This window comes from Rhinolophus sinicus, linkage group LG04, assembly GCF_036562045.2.
Source record: "Rhinolophus sinicus isolate RSC01 linkage group LG04, ASM3656204v1, whole genome shotgun sequence".
Taxonomy (NCBI): domain Eukaryota; kingdom Metazoa; phylum Chordata; class Mammalia; order Chiroptera; family Rhinolophidae; genus Rhinolophus; species Rhinolophus sinicus.
Genome location: NC_133754.1, coordinates 53,543,571 through 53,563,244, shown reverse-complemented (window position 1 = coordinate 53,563,244; position 19,674 = coordinate 53,543,571). Strand labels below are relative to the sequence as shown.

The 19,674-nt window shown below is 41.0% G+C and overlaps 1 protein-coding gene across 2 annotated transcripts in view; it reads left to right on the top strand.

Moving 5' to 3' along the window:
* The first annotated feature begins 5,017 nt into the window (after positions 1-5,017).
* ANKRD10 (ankyrin repeat domain 10) overlaps positions 5,018-19,674 on the top strand; it is a 32,897-nt gene continuing 18,240 nt past the window's right edge. The window contains exons 1-4 of one of the 2 annotated variants that reach the window (XM_074329522.1): positions 5,018-5,475; positions 9,268-9,420; positions 13,887-13,978; positions 15,224-15,259. In XM_074329522.1, coding sequence (XP_074185623.1) covers positions 5,266-5,475; positions 9,268-9,420; positions 13,887-13,978; positions 15,224-15,259 — 491 coding nt within the window. In that variant the 5' untranslated portion in view covers positions 5,018-5,265. The remainder of the gene's footprint in view (positions 5,476-9,267; positions 9,421-13,886; positions 13,979-15,223; positions 15,260-19,674) is intronic. The other variant, XM_074329523.1, reaches the window with a different exon arrangement.

Below are 19,674 nucleotides of genomic sequence, written 5' to 3'. Positions count from 1 at the left end.
ACCACAGTCATGGCTTTTGAAAGAAGTCCGAAGAGTCAGGTACATTCGAATGGGTCTGAGTGGGGTGCTAAGGGAGCCTCCCCAGCCGTGAGTGTCTACAGATTGAACCAGGACAGGGGTGGGGTGTCGCTGTCCTGGCGCCTTAACAAGTACCACAAATAGGGAGCTTGAACGACAGGAAGTTATCCTCTCCCAGTCTAGAGACCAGAAGTCCAAGATGAAGGTGCCGGCAGATTGGTTCCTCCCAAGGCCTCTCTGCAGCTTCTGGCGGTTGCTGGTGCTCCTTGGCATTCTTTGGCTTTTGCTCCATCACCACAATTTCTGACTTCATCTTCCCATTGCGCTCTCCCCGTGTGTGTGCATCTGTGTCCAAATTTCCCCTTTTTTTAAGGACACCAGTCACATTGGGTTAGAAGCCCATCCTGCTCCACTGTGACCTCATCTTAACTAATTACATCTGCAATGACCCCATTTCCAAATAAGGTCACATTCTGAGGTACTGGGGGTTAGAACTTCAACACATGAATTTTGGGGGGACACAACTCAACCTAAAACAGAGGGAATATGTGCCATGGGTGGGGTGGGAGAATCCTCTGGCAGAAGCACCCTTGGTTTCAAGAACTGAGTGGACAGCTTTGTGACAAGTCCAGAGAGGTGGGCAGGCCCCAGCTATAGGTACAGATTTTATTGCCCAGGGCACAATTTCCAAAGCAAGGTGTAAGTACCACTAACGGTGGGAGCAAATTTGGAAAGCACTTGAACAAACTTTAGTTTGTCATGTATTTGTTTAAATGGGTAGGGAGAAAATGTAACTAGCACCACAAATTCATGGATTTTTTGTCAATGAAGAGGGCGTGAATAAGTTGGTAGGTTTTTAAAACTGAACTATTTTAAGAAAAATATTAATAGCAAGGATCCTACATGGATATAAAACTCCAGATTGATGTGGTAAAAATCCACATGGAGATGGTATCTGAATGATCAAAGTTTCAGAAATTGTTTGCTATGCACTGAAGGTTTGTGTCTTCCCCAAATTCATACCAATATGATGCTATTTGGAGGTGGGGCCTTATAGAGGTGATTAGGGTTAGATGAGGTCATGTGGGTGGGACCCCCATGATGGCATTAGTGCCCTTATAAGAAAAGACGAGAGAGATCACACTCCCTCCACCAAGTGAGGACACAGAAAGAAGGCAACCATGGAAAAGGGTTCGCACCAGAACCCGACTCTCCTGATGAAGCGACCCTGATCTCGGACTTCCAGCCTCCAGGGCTCTGAGAATTACATTTCTGTTGTTTAAGCTAACCACTCTGTGGTACTTTGTTATGGCTGCCTGAATAGACCAAAACATTCTTCTTATGTCCAATTTTAAGCAGATTTGCCTTCTTAAAAGATGGATCTGGCAGTATGGTGAGAGATGGATGGGAAGGGAGAAGGGACAAAAACAGCAAGACTCTTGCCCCACTTTTATGGCAGGGTGAGGGCACCATCAGAGTGGGCTTTCCCAAACCCAGAATCAGCAGTGAGTTGAATCCAGTTCTCCCTCCAAATATCACACCCTCCCCTTACCTGGCAGCACAGCAAAGCCCCTCACTGGTCCTACTTTCAGGAATTAAGGACAGCTCCTTACTAAGGTGTACAAGCATAACCTGGGGCCCTGCCTTTCTCTCCGATTTCATCTCCCACAACACGCTGTTCACTGTGTCCCAAGTGTAATAACAGCACTCAGAAGAGGCCCATCAATGTCTACCAAGAGTGTGGACACTTCTGTGCATTTCTGATTGGGACATTCCTTCAACTGAACCCTGCCCCATTTGAGCAATTCCTCACACAACACAGTCCTTTCCTGGAAAAACACAATGCCAGTCCTAAACACAGGGTTTTTTTGTTTTGTTTTGATATATTGAGTTTTGAGTCTTCCTGTTTTCTTTCATGTGTATGAATCATATCTTCAAATGCCCAAGTTTGCTAGGTTAAAGCGAAAAATTATAATTCAAACAATTGAAGAAAATTATTCAGTGACACTTGTTAAGGCATGGTAAGGCCAATTTTATTCAAGGGAAGCCATCACGATGGGTGTAGGGACCACTGCAATGGATAAGATCCCATTTTTTTGTAGTAGAGAGATCGAACTCAATTCTGAATACAGCATGGGCAAGTTGGAATGTATAGCCACGGAGCAAGGTGGGTGTCCATGGATGGAAAATCATTAAAATCAATCAAAATAAAAAACATCAGCTAAACATCAGGGATTCTGGCTAAACCGACCTGACAGGATTCTTGCTGAAGGCAGCCAAGGTGAGCAGACATCACCTGAGGGATGTGGGGGATGTGGAACTTGATTAGATATCAAGGGTGGTCAAATATGGTGGATGGGAAATTCAAGCTAAACCAACTTAGCAGGATTCTTGTTAAAACTGGACAGTGCAGAGATGAATGCCCACGTCCATAAATCGAGGCCTAGTTGAAATTCAGGGGAGCCACATAGAGTTTGGTCAAGGAGAGAATCTTTGTCACTTATTTACGGTTGCTTTGTCAAATAAAATCAAAGGATGTGAGCTATGAATCTTTTTTTTTTCATTTTCTCCAGAACTTTTTTTCTCCAGAACTTCTCCAGAAAATCTGAAGCTATTAATAAGAGTTGGGCAAAAGTTGGGACCAACCAATCGAAACACTGGCATTTGGAAGCACTCAGTAGATGCCCCCTGATAATTCTTATACCCACAATTATCATGAAACATATTTTAGGGATCCATCATCATATATATGTTGGTCTATTTCTGTATAGCTACTTAAATATGTATATAGTCCAAGTAACCCTAAAAAAAACAGAAAGTCATATTAATTGAAGAAGGATGCACTCTAAAAATTCTATCACTATAACCTACTTTATTTTCCTAGGCCTTAAAACTGTGCAAAATAAATTCCAGGGTTAAAAAAAATTTAGCAGTGGGTTGGAAACTAGGTCTGGATATTATTCTCAGCTCTGCCACAGGCATGCAGTTTGTCCTTGGGCAAGTTCCTTAGCTTATCTGTTCTGTTTCATCATTTGCAGAATGCAGGGTAAGGAAGAGTAATCCTTCCCTCTCATTATGGCTCAGAAGGCATGCTTTTGTCCTTTGGCAAAATGGGATGCCACTTTCCTAGGAAAGGTGGAAGTCATTACCAGGGAGTAATATCTTAAATAGATAATTAAAATTAGCAAGGTTTATACAAAGAAAAATGATTGCATTCTGCAGTGGACCAAGCTTGAAATTAGTTTATAGCATATTTCTACCTTTTTGGTCCAAACAGAAAAGTATTGCTTGAACTATTGAAATTTTTTTTTTGGTCTCATCTAATAAACTCCTGGAGAGAAGACATATTCTAAATATCATTCATATTTCCCATTCATTAATAATTGCTCACTGAATTAACTTAAGTACTTGCTACTTTTTCTATTATCTAGAGCATGTCCCAACGTGTTTCATCCACCATTGTACCCAACATGCTTGCTGCATGAAGACGACTGTGTTATGTTTATACCGTAAGTTAATTTCCTTTTGTGAGGCATTAGGTTTTTAATTTGTTTTACTCAAATTAACTAATGCTGCAGTGTGCGATGTTATGCATAGTTTCCTAGACGTCTGGTTATCTACTTACAGTTGATTTACTGATTTAAAATTTTGTAAAAGAAAATAAAGCAACATACACAAGGAAAAGAATATATACAAATCAAAGTATATGGTTTAAAAAGTACTATAAGTAAATATCCATAAACATGTGGACAAAAAAAGGGGGGTTCTATGGAAAGTAACCCCACAGGGTGATCTGATCACAAATTCCTAACTGGGCAGGTCATGGTGGATAGTCCTGCTCCCGGCTTATAACTTCGTTAGTGAAAGGTTTTAAGCCAGCCCTGTCCATCCTTTTTGTGCATCTAGGTTAACATCCCTTTGAAGTGCCACAAGTAATACCCCTGGAAGGGGATATTAACCCTCAAGAAGGCACATAATTTGTAATCCAATCCCCTGACTTATTTTTCCCACCTCCATGTAATCTTCCTTATGTTCCCTCCTTAGTTTCAAATGCATAAAGGAAACCGCAAAACTGTTATTATGAGGAGCCTTTGAGATCTTGCTCCCTGGCACATGTCAGCAATTTGGTTCAAAGTCTTGTAAAAATTCTCCACAGGTTTGGACGTTTCTTAGGGTGACAAGCGTTAATAGTGGTTATTCCTCCATAGTGAAAATGTTTATGATTTTCATATATTACTTATAATCAGAAAAGATGTATTTTTTAAAAAAATGATTCTTGGTCATTAAAGGAGAATTTAGTATTTATTTCCTTGCATACAGCGATGTTTCTTTCTCAGTATTTTAGTTGTCTGTTCTGGCAAATGTGCAGCCCACCTCCCCAACTATCAGGCACCCAAATTAGGGCAGAAAGTGGGAACCGATCCTCGCTCCGCAAAGCGGCGGGACTGGGGCCTCAGATTTTAAGAAGCAGCCGTCTCCCCCATAGGATGAACTTGAATTACAGGCACGTGGCCGAAACCGCCGGGGCACCTGGCATCCCGCGTGGGGGTAGATCACAAAACCCCAAACCTGAGGCTCCGGGCGCTTTTAATTAAGGGTTAGGGGCTTCTCCCCGGAGTTCACCGCCTCTGGACCGTCCCCGCGGAATGGTCAGGACACGACGGGTCTGGGCAGGATCGCAGCCGAGAGCCCACTGGTTCCGCCGGCCCAGGCAAGCGCCTCGCAAGGACCCCCGGCTCCAGGTCCCGCCTTTTCAGCCCAGCCGCCCCAGGCGTCTGCCCCATACCCGGCCTCACCAGGCCCTGCACCCTACTCCCGGGCCCCATCCCCAGCTGCAGGCCCCACCCCGGCCGCCTCAGCACTGCCTCCAGCTCTCGGCTTCATCCCCCGCCCCCCGCACGCCCTCAGCCCCCGCCGCTCCAGGAGACTGCCGCAACTCCGGCCCCGCCAGGCCCCGCCCTCACCGCTCCAGGCCTCCCTCCAGACCCGAGGTCTCCCGGCGCCAGCCTCAGGCCAGGCTGCCATAGGCCCCGCCCCGCCCCCGCCTGGTCTTTAGGCCCGGCCGCAGCAGGCCCCGCCCCGCAGTACCGCCTCCTGTGCGCGCACCGCTCGGCAGCCGGCGGGACGCGGCGGCGGCGGCGGTAGCGGCGCTGCTCTAGCTCCTTTGTGCTCTGGCGATCGCGGCCTCTCGTGTCCTCAGCCGCGCGTTCTCTCTGCTCGCCAGTTCGCGCTCTTAGGTGACGGGCCATGTCGGCGGCGGGAGTGGGCCCGGGCGTGGAAGCCGGCTTCTCCAGCGAGGAGCTGCTGTCGCTCCGCTTCCCGCTGCACCGCGCCTGCCGCGACGGGGACCTGGCCGCGCTCTGCTCGCTGCTGCAGCAGACGCCGCGCGCCCACCTTGCCGCGGAGGACTCCTTCTATGGCTGGACACCGGTGCACTGGGCCGCGCACTTCGGCAAGGTGGGCTCGGGCACTTTAAGGCGCCATTTTCCGCCGCTTTTCTCTGGGGGGTCGGGGAAAATGGGGGCTGAGGCGCAGGGGGCGCGGGGCGGAATTGGGGTTGGCAGCGATTGTGCCCCGAAGGTTTCGGCGCGCACGTACCGCGGCACAGGCGGTCGGGGCCGCGAGAGGAACCCGGGGGGGGGGGGTGCCACGAGCGCGGGGCGGAAGCGGGCCCAGCGGCGCCCCGAGGGGCTTGGGGCGCATGTGCGGCGGCCTGAGTTTCAAATGGGTGGCCTCCCAGAGGCACCGGTTTCCCCGAGACTCCGCCCCTGGCCGAGTGAGGATTAGCGTCTACGGTTGGGCGGGAGGTTCGCGCCCACCCTTGGTCGCCTATGCTGAGGGCCCGGGCCTCCAGCGGCCGGCCGACTTGGGTGATGGGGAGGAGATGAGGCCTTCAGGGCGCGCGCGCTGCCCGAGTCCCGGTGGCTCGGGAAAGCCGCAAGGCGACGGGCTCGCGGGGGCCCTGTGCAATTGCGGGGACTGTGTGACTGGTGGCCCTAGGAGGACTTCGATCGCTCCCTCTCTGACAGCAGACACCCGTTGGAGGATTACAGGCACCGAGCGAAACCACGCGAAATGCGGATGATGGGGTGGGTGGGGTCAACCTCCCTAAATGCCGAGGGTTGCGGGATCCCGAGGGGTTCTGCGCGTCTGCGGCCGTGGGAACCCCTGCCTTCTTGCCTCTCCCGAGGCGCCGGCTCCTACCCTCTCCGCTCCTCCGCGGCCCCTGTCTGCGCCCTGGTCCCATTTGACCGAGCGTCTACACGAATTTTCCGGGGCCAGCTACACTGTTAGGTATTTCAGATGATTTCGATGGTGGGAATAATCTGATTGAACTGTGAAGTCATTAGACCGTTGTGTAAGATGAATAGTAGTCACACTTTTAAAAAACTGCTTTTAGGCGGTTTTGTGTAGAATGTTGTCTGTATGCTTTTCAGACTCTTAGCTTGCTCAGATATAGTAAAATCAGTAAGGGTTGTACTGTCTTGCATCTAAATCACTGTAAAGGTGTTAGGTAGAATTATCGTCTGGATTACCTTTCTCCGTATCATTTTTAAAAGAGCAGAGTACTGCTTTAAAATTTTAAAAGGTTAGATATCGTCTGGATTACCTTTCTCCGTATCATTTTAAAAAGAACAGAGTACTGCTTTAAAATTTTAAAAGGTTAGATAACATTTTCCTCATTTGTGCAGTAAATGGGAGTTATTTTATCAGGGAAGTAATCATAAAGTGAGATTCATGGCGCATTTCAGAAATGACTAATGATTAAGATGTATATACCAAAACTTAGGGACATTTAAACATGTTTTCCTTCTGAAATGGTGAGATTAGGTTGAAATAGAGAAATGCTTTTGCAGAAATATATGCAGGGTAACGTAAAAGAAATATCGTTTCAAGAAGACCTGAACATACTAATATTCTTATTACCAGCTGATGAAATTGCTTTATTTTGCTTTTATTGGTGCTGCATTCACAGTATGGTTGTATCTTTTAGGAAAGTTTCTGATTCCCCTCATAAAATTAAATCAGAGGTTTATTTTACTGAAAGAAATGAAAGGGAGTTATGACAGTGGAGGTGTGGCAAGTAAGTTAATTACCCATGGGCTGTGAGATCCCATGGCAGCAGTGTCTAAAGTTGTGCTACTATAGACGTTGAAAATGAGTCTCCATGGAAAGTCAGTCTCTTAACAAACAAAAGTTAGAACCCTCTTTCCTGACCTTCTCCCTTTAGCCTTGAATGTAGATTTCCCAAGGCAATCAGTAATCTGAGGCATTATTTCCCTCCTGAGGCATCTTGTTCTGTTTTGTTGTTGTTGTTTAAACTGTAGGTAACTCTCAAAGCATTGATTCTCAACATTTTCGTCCCTATGTATTTTGGGGAAAGACACCCTTGTAACAGGTAAGGACAGCTTTTTTGAAAAGGCTTCAGTGTTGACTCAAATCCTCCCTGCTCTGGTTGAGTATTTATTGTATGACAGTTGAGTACATTCTGTAGACTGCTTAAACCTCATTACAAGTGGTCATTTAAAATACATATTTACCAACCCAAGGGTGCCTTCAGTTAGCTCTAGGAATTAATAATGGTCATAACTGCTTTACAATGCTTAATATGGTAAATTTCATGTGTATTTTATGATGATTAAAAATAACACCAACTTTTTGAAAATCTCTGCTTTTATAGAGCATGAGTAGTAGATGAACGTCAGAGGCCAAATGTTGTAACTAGAGGTATTTACTTCAGTATTTTCAGCTGTCATTAATAATTATGCTTGCATAGTCTTAGGTATGGAAAGGGCCATAGAAAGCATCATTCAGTCTGTGAGAAAAAGCCGTTAGTGCAGAAATTAGGCCAGGTTTCAGGGCTACAGATTCCCAACGCAGCCCCCTGCCCCTTGCAAACAGCTTCCCTTCCTTTATATACATAACCAATAGTTAACCGATTTAAGTCCAGGGGTCTCTCAATTTGATTTTAAGATTGACGGCTTTTGGCATGCCAGTTGGTTTTCATCCTTGTTTCATTTTTGTTGGATTTGACACTTGTTCATCTTAACACTAATATTGGCACTTTGATTTTTCACTCAGTACATTAATACAGGTTATATATAAAAATATATCAAAGTTGTCTCTTAATCAGCCGTCACTCCCAGATTCCAGTTCCTTGAAGACAGAGATCAGGTTTTAAATCAGTGTACTCCCAACTGTGAGCGTTTGTCTCACAAAAGTGTTGATTGCAGTGATCTGGTCTTTGCAAGGACAAGTTTAAGTTGCTGAAAGAGGATAAGAGACCTCTGATTGAGATGGGTGTATAGCTATTTGTTCGTCATTTGAGGTATGTCCTCTGGAAGAGAAAGATTGTTGGCAGTTAGAGCTCTTTCACTAACTGCATTGCGCTTTGCGAGGGGAAACGCAGTTTGGGATCCAGGATCTGAGGACACACCCGGTTGAACCTTGTAAGTCTTTGAGAACAGCAGGCCTTCTTGAACAGTGCTTGACATATGGTAGGCACTTGCTAAATGTTTGTTCAGTGTAATGAATTCTTTTACCCAGAGGCTAGTATGATATCAGTACCTGGCTATAAAGTCATGTCTTGACTCTCCTGTCTTCCTTTTAGACACCTGCTACGTGCAGAGCTCAGCTATGCTCTAGGCCTTTTTTCTTTTTGCATTCCTGTACGATTTAAAAAATCTAAGTCCTGCCCTCTCACTTACTCAACTTATTTTCTTTTCCCTAAGAAAATAATCTGGAGGGTGGGCCTCAATTGGGTATTCATCAAATGCGTTGTATAAAGCTGTACAGTTGTGCAGACTACAGGAAATAGTCTTTGACTGTGAACAGTTTACTGTAACTGCACAAACTTTTTTTAACCTACCAACCACTTTAACATTTTTATTCTTTAGAATAGTTTGTGAAAGTGGCAAAACCTAGTTTTGACAGAAGTCTGAATACAATCTAGTCTTTATTTTCTTTTTCAACGGTAGGAAAAACAAAATATTTAAATTTCTGTAATGTCGATCTTTTTGACTATATATTTCTGTGTGCCAACTTTTTTATAAAGAAAAATTTTTTTTCAGATGCCTTTTAAAATTTGTATGGTGTTGGGAAGGAATGACTTACTTTGTTCCTTTAAACAGAAAATTAGTAACAAAGAATACCACTTACCTCCATTATAGAATTTAGATTATTTGTGTAATATTTAGTAGTATACCAATATTTATGCATGTTTCATCCCCCCTCCTGCTGTTTTCGAAGTTGGAGTGCTTAATACAGTTGGTCAGAGCTGGAGCCACACTTGATGTCTGCACTACGCGTTATGCGCAGACCCCAGCCCACATTGCCGCTTTCGGGGGACATCCTCAGTGCCTCATCTGGTTGATTCAAGCAGGAGCCAGCATTAACAAACCGGTAAGCGTGTGCCAGTGATTGACTTGGGTTGTTTGGTTTTCCTTTTCCAGTTATAATTACATGGTGTTGAGTTTTAAATTGAGGCCTTAAAGTTTGATATTTTTACCTGTGGGCTAACTGTAATTTATATTTATTGAATTAACTTGTGGACAATAGGGCCTTTACATAGCAATGCTTCCTGTTTACAGAGTACTCTCACCTAGTAGTGACTTAAGGTGATCCACAGTTAGCCAAGGTGATTTGCCCAAGGTTACAGACAGCTGGTAACTGAAACCTGGCCTCCAGCCTGGGTTTCCTGGCTCCCCTGCTCACAGCTGCCTTAGCTTCATTTCCACCCATAACTGTGAAAACACCCATGCCAGCAAAAGAATGGCTTTTAAATCATCTGTGGTTAAGTTAGCCTTAGCAGATTGACCAATATGAATTAATATTGCTTCAGATACAAGTTGGGGGTGATGACTAGATGCAGGTAAGTAGCCAAGTGTCATGTAGCGAGTGGCTCCTGGACACCAGATGCAAAGATTTTGTATTTAAGCATACAAACATGAACATGAGAGGGCCGGTTTTTTCATGGGTTTTCAGTACTCTTTTCACTTAAGTGGACACACACACACGCACACACACACAAAGAGTGCTTAGCTTAGTGGGAACTTGCTTGCATGGACAGGCGTTTGGTTGTAAGACACCCCACGAATAGTCTGACTGGAGCGTCCCCAGACTTAGCACCCTGCCCGAGGATAGAGTTGGCTAAGGGACTTGTTGCCACAAGCTTTGTAGCTACTCTTTATGTCTGTCTACTTTTCTCTTTTCCCTTTTTCCTATTTTTATATGCTTTTTCTACTAATAATGAAGGGCCTACTATGTGCCAAGGAACATAGTAGGAACATTCCTCCTTTCTGCTTTTTGCCCTAAGATTTAACCCTTGATGAGAACAGGTATAAAGTAGTTGCGAGCCCCTCTCCTAAAGTCAGCTACTCCACCTACTAAGCAAGTAATCGTGGAAAGATGTTTTAGCAGGGATTTTTTTTTTTTTTTTTTAAGATTTTATTGGGGAACAGTGTGTACTTCCAGGACTTTTTCCAAGTCAAGTTGTTGTTCATTCAGTCTTAGTTATTCCATATTAGTTGTGGAGGGCGCAGCTCAGCTCCAGGTCCAGTTGTCGTTGCTAGTTGCAGGGGGCGCTGCCCACCATCTCTTGTGGGAGTCGAACCGGCAACCTTGTGGTTGAGAGGATGCGCTCCAACCAACTGAGCCTTCTGGGAGCTCAGCGGCAGCTCAGCTCCAGGTGCCGTGTTCAATCTTAGTTGCAGGGGGCAGAGCCCACCATCCCTTGTGGGACTCAAGGAATGGAACTGGCAACCTTGTGGTTGAGAGCCCACTGGCCCATATGGGAATCAAACCAGCAGCCTTTGGAGTTAGGAGCACGGAGCTCCAACCACCTGAGCCACTAGGCTGGCCCCTGTTAGCAGTGATTTAAGTGGGAAAGTGGAGCAAGCAATAGAAGGGTAATTTTTCTCCATAATAGACTTAGTAGAGAGGTGGTAAAGGGAGAGCCCTGGATTTTGGATCTGTTTCTGTTACTAAACTGGAACTCAGGAATTGACACAATATTTAAGCTTGTGCTACTCCTTTCTCTTCCCCACGTATGGATGCCTTTATGGATACAGACTTCTATAGCTTTGTTACTTTTATCCACCTCTTCAGGAGTCATGAATTGGCAACTGTGTGCCATTATTGCATAGGTATTGCCTGTCTCTCCATTTGTGTCATTCCTAGTCCTGCATTTTCCTCTTCTCCTCCTAGCTCCCAGTAGAAGGCACTGGGGCTTGATTCCACACTGCTTTCTCGGCTCTCTGGCCTTGGGCGAGTCATTTATTTGGTCTATAGCTCTCAATCTCCTTATCAATAAAGTTTAGGTCATGCATGAATGGCAGTAATTAGTATTTAGTATTAATATGGAATTTAAGTACAGAATATTTTGTATGTTAGTTTTCACTAAATGGTTGCATAGCATCTAATTGACAGCTAAAGAAATAGTCTAATGCTTCTTTTCAGACCTTTTAAAATCTAGCAGCCCCTTTTTCTTACAACAGTTTCAGCAGCTCAGTATTTTCCACAGATAAAAGGTTTGCCCCTCCCTTCCTCTGAGCTGCTCTAGGTAGGTAGCACTGTGTGGAAATCTCTCCTGAACTCTGCTCCCAGGGCAAGGCTTGCCAGGTCCCTCTCTCCGCAGCCCTCCCTGTGTTTTAACTGACCACCTGGCTCAATACCCCAAGTCCTCTCATGTAAGAGGGTGTGGCCTGGGTTTCTTAAGCATCCTGGCATTGCTCCTGGAAGGATCGCGGTCGGCTGTGGTCTCATGAGCTTCGGTCTGAATCTCGTCATCTTGCTGTGAGGTAATGAGTGGGCTGCTGTGACAGGCACCCAGTGACCCCTGAGGCCCAGTAGCCCTTCTGTTGGCTTTTCAACATGCTGTGGACTCATCTTGAGGTAGACAGTTTTTCTCATTTCCCAGATGCACTGTTAGGAAACCAGATCTAGGTTTCTCTTGTGCTTTTTTGTGTGAATGTAATTTTTTTGAACCTAGCATAACATTTCTTAATAACATTTTGTTAGTTTTAACCCACCTTCTAGTTTTAGTCTTTGGCATTTTAGTGACTGTTAGGTTGATGCAAAAGTAATTGTGGTTTTTGCAATTTTTTTTAACCTTTTAAACCGCAGTTACTTTTGCACCAACCTAATAATTGTTCTAAGTTTGTTTTCCTCAAGCTTAATAGACACTTTCTCTGCCATCTCTAATGTTGGCATAAGGGGTTTTGGAAACTTAGAAGCTCAGTGTCTAAATTTACACAAAGAGGAAGTGAAGTTAGTTTTCAAGTGATTAATTTTTGTTATAGTGACTACCCATGGGCATTACTTTTTGTGTTTGCAAGTCATCTCTTTAATATCCCTTCCAGAATTTTCCTGGCACTTGACGTTGTCTTTATAGTTTCTTGTAACTACATTAGAAATAAGATTTTTCTTAAAATTCAGGGTGACTTGTCTGTCTTCAAATTTCTGGTAACCTCTCCCACTTTATTATTCAGTTTGCCAACAATATTTCTAGAATTATACTACAAACTATGTGGTATTGTTAAAATGTGACTGGTTTGAGCTCGAGATGTGAGTAACCGTAAAATGGCTCTTTCCTCTTACTCTCTTGGCTTCAGTTTCCTTTTAATAGTGTTTATTCGTCCCTTCCCAGCCTGAAGATGTTCTTGTGTAACACAAAGCCGCGTAGTTCTGCTTTTCCTCTGTCACCTGTTACGGTCCCACCATCTTTTTGAAACAGTAGCGAAAACCCTTCTTTCCAAAGATCACTTTAGAAAACCTCTTTTCTTCTTGAGGGTTTTGTTTTTGGGGGTTTTTTTTTTTTTTTGAGAAACCTTATCTAAATCTCAGTTTTTCCTGGCAATAGTCATACGTAATTTTTATTTGTCTTTATTATGTACCTCCTCTGTCTCCCCCCCATTTGGGGGGAGGTTTTTGTTTTTTAAAAATCTGAATTCTCTAGATAGTTCCCTGTATAGCCACATGGTTTTCTGTGTCTGTCTTTAAAAATTGGATTATTCTGTTTAGAACTTTACATCACTTCTGAGCATATTTTTAAATAAATGTACACACTTTTACTTTCACCAAGCAGTCAAGTCTTTCATACTTTTCTATAAAGTAATCTACTACTACTTTTGTTTTAGCTCTCACCTCAGTTTCCCCCCCTGTGAGTTCATACACATTGGTGAAGGACCTCAAATATTGCTGGAATTTATGAACTGTTTTCCTAAGTACCACACACTTTGAGCAGTTGCCCCGCTCCTGCTTTATATCTTTATCCTGTAATTATGTGGTAGTTTTCTTCTGCCAAGTTCAGCTTCCAGTGACGTTGAAGAGTGATTAATTCAGGAACTGTTGCTGCTTAGCCACTCAGGAATATCCCAGCAAAAGGTCCTAAATCAATTTTCTAGCAGAAATGACTTCCTTCTCTTGATTGCTTTTTCTTTCTTTACCTCTTACTTACCTGAGAGCTTGTGAATGACACTGTATTTCAGATTTTTTTCCATTCACACAGACAGGTAAATTAATTCATCTTTTTTTGGATGAGTGCATTAGTCTTCAAAGTCCTTTCCCTGAATCTGCTGACTGCTTCTGCCTCTTAGCCACCTGGGATGCACATGCTGTCATTGCCGGAGATGCCCCATGACCTTTTTGTTCTTGACCTAAGAATTCAGGCGAATGTGCCCCTTCCCTGGGCTGCTTTTTGTTTTCTCTTCACACCTACATTTCTTCATGTTCTGCTTCAAATTTGGCTCACCCTACTGTTTTACTTCAAAGATGAATGCGGTGGTGCATGGTCTGTACTAATGATTTACTTTAAAATGTGGAGGTCTTGTTGGATCTGAATATTTGCGTGCTGCTTTCTGTTGCTTCAGGACTGTGAGGGCGAGACGCCCGTTCACAAGGCCGCTCGCTCTGGGAGCCTGGACTGCATCAGTGCCCTGGTGGCTAACGGGGCTCACATCCAGTAAGTGTCTTCCTTTATTTTTCCCAGCCGAGATGTAGTCAGGGTGTAGAGACAGCATTTAGAACTTTGTTTTTAATATTAGTAATATGATTTTGCTTTTTAGATCAGCTAGTGTTAGTGAGCAAAACTGTTGTGTGGGTTAAATTGACCACTAGGAGAAAGGGCTTTAATTTCACAGCACTATTAGAATTCTTGCCATGAGAGAGAGGATAGTAGGATGGAAAGAACAGTTAACGAATTAAATTTGGAACCTGGCATCATTGACTTTGCCACTAACTAGTTGCATCACCATGGGCAAGTCTTCAAACTTTTCTTTGCCAAGTTGCAATTTGGAAACAAGGGCCTTTGATTGGATTAGAATATTTTTTCAGGCCTCTCTGGCTCAAAAAAAAAATTTGCAGTTAGCTTTTCTAAATTTTTATCTCCTCATCTTTTAGCAGATGTGAGAATATTATGTTTTAAAGCCTATTATGAGTTAATGATTTATAACTCCTTGTGAAATGTAAATATATACATTAAATACTTTAAAACTCTTTCTGAGCTTTTGATACTGATAGCATTATTTTAGCATATCCTTGTTTCAGTCCAGTTTACATCAACTAGCTTATTTATAGTTTGGTAGAACAGTATTGATATTTAAGTGTATTAATTAAAACATGTTATTTTGTATACAAATCATTAGTTAGCCATGCCATTGTACATTTATTTTAGGTATTAATTTCATTTGTATTAACTTTCTCTTAAAGATTTATATTATAAAAATTTTTCTTCTGCAGTTCACAGCATTAACAAAATGGATGCGGTTTTCACCCTTAAATGTTGAGTGTAAGCTATAGAGCTGGAATAACCAAAATAACTATGATAATATCAACTTTTTTGTTTTACCTTGAGTGTCTTGAGTATTTCATAAACATTAATTACAAATCACTTTAATTGGAAATGTGAAATTTTAGACTTTGGGAGAAATAAAACCCACAGAACTAATTTAGTTTAACCCTTTGGTTTCCACTTCATTGTTTTGACTCTGTATATAATAAATACTGAAAATAGATCCTGGACAGCAAAACCATATATGTTAATGCAAGGTCTATCTAATACCAGGGGCTGTCATTAGGCTCTTAGTATCTTAGCTTCTGTTTTATTAAGTATTATTGTTAAGATTAGTCATTAGTTCCGGCTTGGATCATTTACTTATGTAGCAATTTAGTATTATAAATATGACCTGACCTGATTATTACATTGCAGGGAACCATGTGACTTCGTTTGTAGTTATGACTTAAGGTAATGTAAAAACAATTGAATATGTATTATACAATGTTAAAAGCATTGAGATGATTCTCAATGGATTGCTTTAAAGCAAAGTTATATATACATATATATGTATATGCAGTTTTCTTAACTGTATTTAGGTTAAAAACTCAAATCTTTAATAACAGAAGCTTTGATTATAAAATACAGAGTCATATAAAATAATTGATTAAATCACCTAATTGCCATTTATTGAAATAATAATTAGAAGTTGATCTTTTTAATGACTCTTTTTTCAATAATATTTAAACAATACTGTTAATTGGTCCTGAACATTTTATTACTAAGATGTGAGTTTTATTCATTTTAATGGATAGCTTAATCCTTTAAGCTAGTAAATATCTATTGCTATGTCCTTTTAATAGGTGTCTTTTTAAAATATGAGATCATTTTATTTACAATTCTGTCCTTGGTTACAGGACCCTCCAGTGTCTCTTTTCCACCAAGTGTGACTGAGCATGGCCTCGAGGGCCAGTCTGTTTTTCCTTCTCAGTATAAGAGCCACTCCCTCGAGACCCTGCATTATGGTGATTTCCCTTGACTGAACTTTGAGATATTTTGTAGAAGTATTTAGCCTGAGCCACCTAGCCAAAAGCGACTTAAAATTATAAGTCTTTGGCCTGGAGATGGAGCACAAGTATTCATTATTTATTGCAATTGTATATTGTGTTATTTATTTAGTTTTAACATCAAGATAAAATGTCAGTTTTGCCAGTAAGCTAAATTGTAAATTGCTTTTTGATATCTGTGTTTAACAGTTTCAGTGTACCCAACAGTTTGAGTCCCCCAAATTATGATACTTAGATCTATTTTACTTGTTTCCTATAATGCTGTTCATATGGGAAAGTGTAGTCCTAGCAAACAAATACTTTTCTTTTTTTTTTTACGAGTATCGGGGGCACATAATTTACTTAAAGTTACTTATTTTTTTCCAGTTCAGAATGGGCCAAATTAGTAATTCTACATATTACATGCTCTAATACTTAGGAGATAATATAAATTTTTCCTTTTCCCATGAATAGATTAAAAACTGTCTCATATCAGTATTTTATCACACTTGGTGGTATTTAATAATTTTGTTATTAATTCCTATTTTGACTTTTATTTATCTGCTGCATAAAGTGGCCAAAGTCTTAAGTTGCTGCTTTTTGGTCGTTGGGTAGATAATGGTGAGGGCACGTGTCCCACACATCTGTGGGTAGAATGGTTTGTTATATAACTAACTTGTCAATGTAGGCTGCATCTGTAAGATAACGCATGTCAGCTGCTGGGCATCGTATTACATTTTCTAGCACCACACGTGAGTATATTGATGGAGTTTTTTTTTTTTTTCCTCTTACTTTATGTCTTGAATTTTGGTGCCAAGTTTTCTTTTTCATGTGAGGTTTTATTTCTACTTACATGATGGTCATTTTATTATTTGCCATTATTTACATCTAAAAATAAAAATACACGAGATTAATTGTCAGTTCTCTGACCAGAATAAATGTTTGTATACTTTAAATGAACTAAACTTCTACAGATGCTTCTCATTCTCATTTTTTCTCAAGTGTGTCAGGTGTGGAGTTTTTGTTACTTTAAATTGTCATCATCCTTAATTTTCTTGTATGGAAGTTCAGTTTTTTATTGCAACCAACATTCGAATGCTGCTTGCTTCACACTTAGGGTATTTGATTGGAAGAAAGGTATTTACTAACAGAAAAGTTGTTGCCTCATTTTTCTTTTGGTAATAATATAAGATTGTTTTAATGTGATTTCAGAAAGAGGCTTTTGAAAATTTGCTATCTGCTGATAATTAAGATATTTTTACTACTAACATTGTAAAGTGCAGATTTTGAGCCTTGGATTATCTTTACTTGTCGTATTTTGGCACCAATTCATTTTGGTTACTTTGTATTTATTTTCTTGAGAGATTAAAGTAGAGAATGTTTCCATATCAACCAAATAGTAAAGTAGCTTTTTTTATGCCTCAGTAAAAATAAAGGGATTTAGACTTAGAGTGAAACCAGAATTATTAATACTTGTATCTCAGGCAAATTTGCTAGGCCATTTTAATACCACATTATACAGGTGCCTGTGTTTAATTAGGTTATGACAAAGTCTCGGCTTTCTATAGGAGAGCATTCCTGTAGAAGCCATTAATTCTCTTGTAACCAGATATTTAAATGGTATGTATTTTAACTTAATTATTTTTAATTCAAGAACTTAACTACATATGATCATCAAATAGCTAGAGAAGCATCTATAGCCTTATATAAACAAGTTCAGTGACTCACTCTAAAGCTATCTTTCTTGCCTAATTTAGAAAACAGGCGCAGTTGGCTGTAATAACAAAAGTCTAAAATGTGATCTGAATAGACTTTAATGTTGCAAAAATATATTGCTGAACTTTTAGGAATTTTTCACTGAAATGGATTTGGTTTAGTTTGGTTCCTAATTGGTGGCCATGTTTATAACCCATCATTGTTTACTCATAGAGCCCTATCTGGAAGTGGGATTTCCATTCGGGAAAACCATGTGATGACTGTGTTTTTGATACTAGTTCAAGACGTTTGTTTGCAGCTTTTGCCCTTGGCAAAATGTAACCCAGTTTTACTTTATTAGCCATTCATTCATGTTTGAAATTTATAGTTTCTTTGCATTTGTTCACTTTTTTGCCCTTCAGAATAATAGTCCAACTGTGAAATTTATTAGAATTGTAACTGAATTAGCAGTTTCTGATTGGGATCCTCTGCTTTCCAGTCCTTATCTCCTAGTGTCGCCTCCCTTACCTGATTGTCACGATGGCAGACTTGTCTGATCTGGCTATTTCCTGACTCGTTTTTTCCTTTTTATTAAAGTGTTAAAGCAAGGTAGAGGAATTGCTTCATGAAATAGTTGTTAAACTTCTGCCTGCTGGGCAGGAGCAGATGGTGGACTGATAATATTCCAGAGTTGTTGACAAATTTAGTTTAGAATTTTGATTATTTTTTATGCTTGAATAATATATAGGTTTTAATATTTGTGTAACTACTGTTTTTATAAATAGTACTTTCAAATAAAACCAGTGATTTTTTATTTTTGTATTTTATTGGGGAATATTAGGGAGCAGTGTGTTTCTCCAGGGCCCATCAGCTCCAAGTCACTGTCCTCCAATCTTAGTTGTGGAGGGCGCAGCTCAGCTCCAAGTCCAGTCGCCATTTTCAATCTTAGTTGCAGGGGGCGCAGCCCACCATCCCATGCAGAAATTGAACCAGCAGCCTTGTTGTTGAGAGCTTGCGTTCTAACCAACTCAAGCCATCTGGCCGCCCCAAAAACCAGTGCTTTCTAGATCCACATTTTTTCCTTTGCTAAATTATAGTGGGAGCATGTTAAGTATTTCATAAGACTATTTGAATGATGCACTTATATTTTAATGTATGCAAACATAATTGGGGTTCAATTGCAGCATAAAACTATCCTCACTAATGTTGAACTTGAAATGAGAACTTGGCACCAAATTTATACAGGTAGAAACTTTAAAAAATAGTTTCTTCCTATTGTTACCTAATGAATATATATAAGAAAATCTTCATAATTATTTAAGAGTTTGGATACCAAAGGGTTAAAAATACACGTTTTTCTTTTACTAAAGAAAATTTAGATGTTTGCTAATGTTTTGTTTGTACAAATGGACATTTAGTAATGTTTTCTATCTTTTTTTTTTTTTAATGATTCCATGTATTTGCTTATTTCCATCTAGGAATAGTTACTAATGTATTTGAGATACAGCATACCAAATTTTAAAGTAACCAGAATCGTGAGTTAATGGTTTTTAGTCCATACTGTTAAATTTTGTTGAAATATTGACATAATTAAATTGGCTTCATGCTAAAAATTACTAGAAGTGATTGAGAAGGCAGTGTTTTAGAGCAATAGCTCTTGGTCAAGGAGGTCACATGACAATGGCTTACGCTCAATAAATGTGCTTCTGCACCTCATGTATGTATATGTATTTTTAATCCAAATGTTGCCTGCAAATATGTGATCCCTTATTATTTAAGTTTCCTGTTTTATGAACCATTGCCCGTTTTAAATCACACAGAAGATTCTGAATCTGTAAAAACTACACATGTCAATGTTTTACAGCTACGTAATTCGAATTGACTTGATTTTTTCAAGTAATCCTAGAAAGGGGGAGCATTCCATATAGAAACTGCTGAAACTGCCACAGGTGCTTCTCCGAAAACCTTACAGTTGTGGCATTGAATGTTCAGTATGGCTTCCTTTCTCCACACGAGGCATACTGTTGAGGTATTTGTTGCGGTGATTGGTTTTAATGCTAATCTAGGAATTCAGATATAGATTCTTTAGATTTGCATGCTTTGCTTACCCTAATTTATGATATCTACCTTTTTATTTGTAAACTA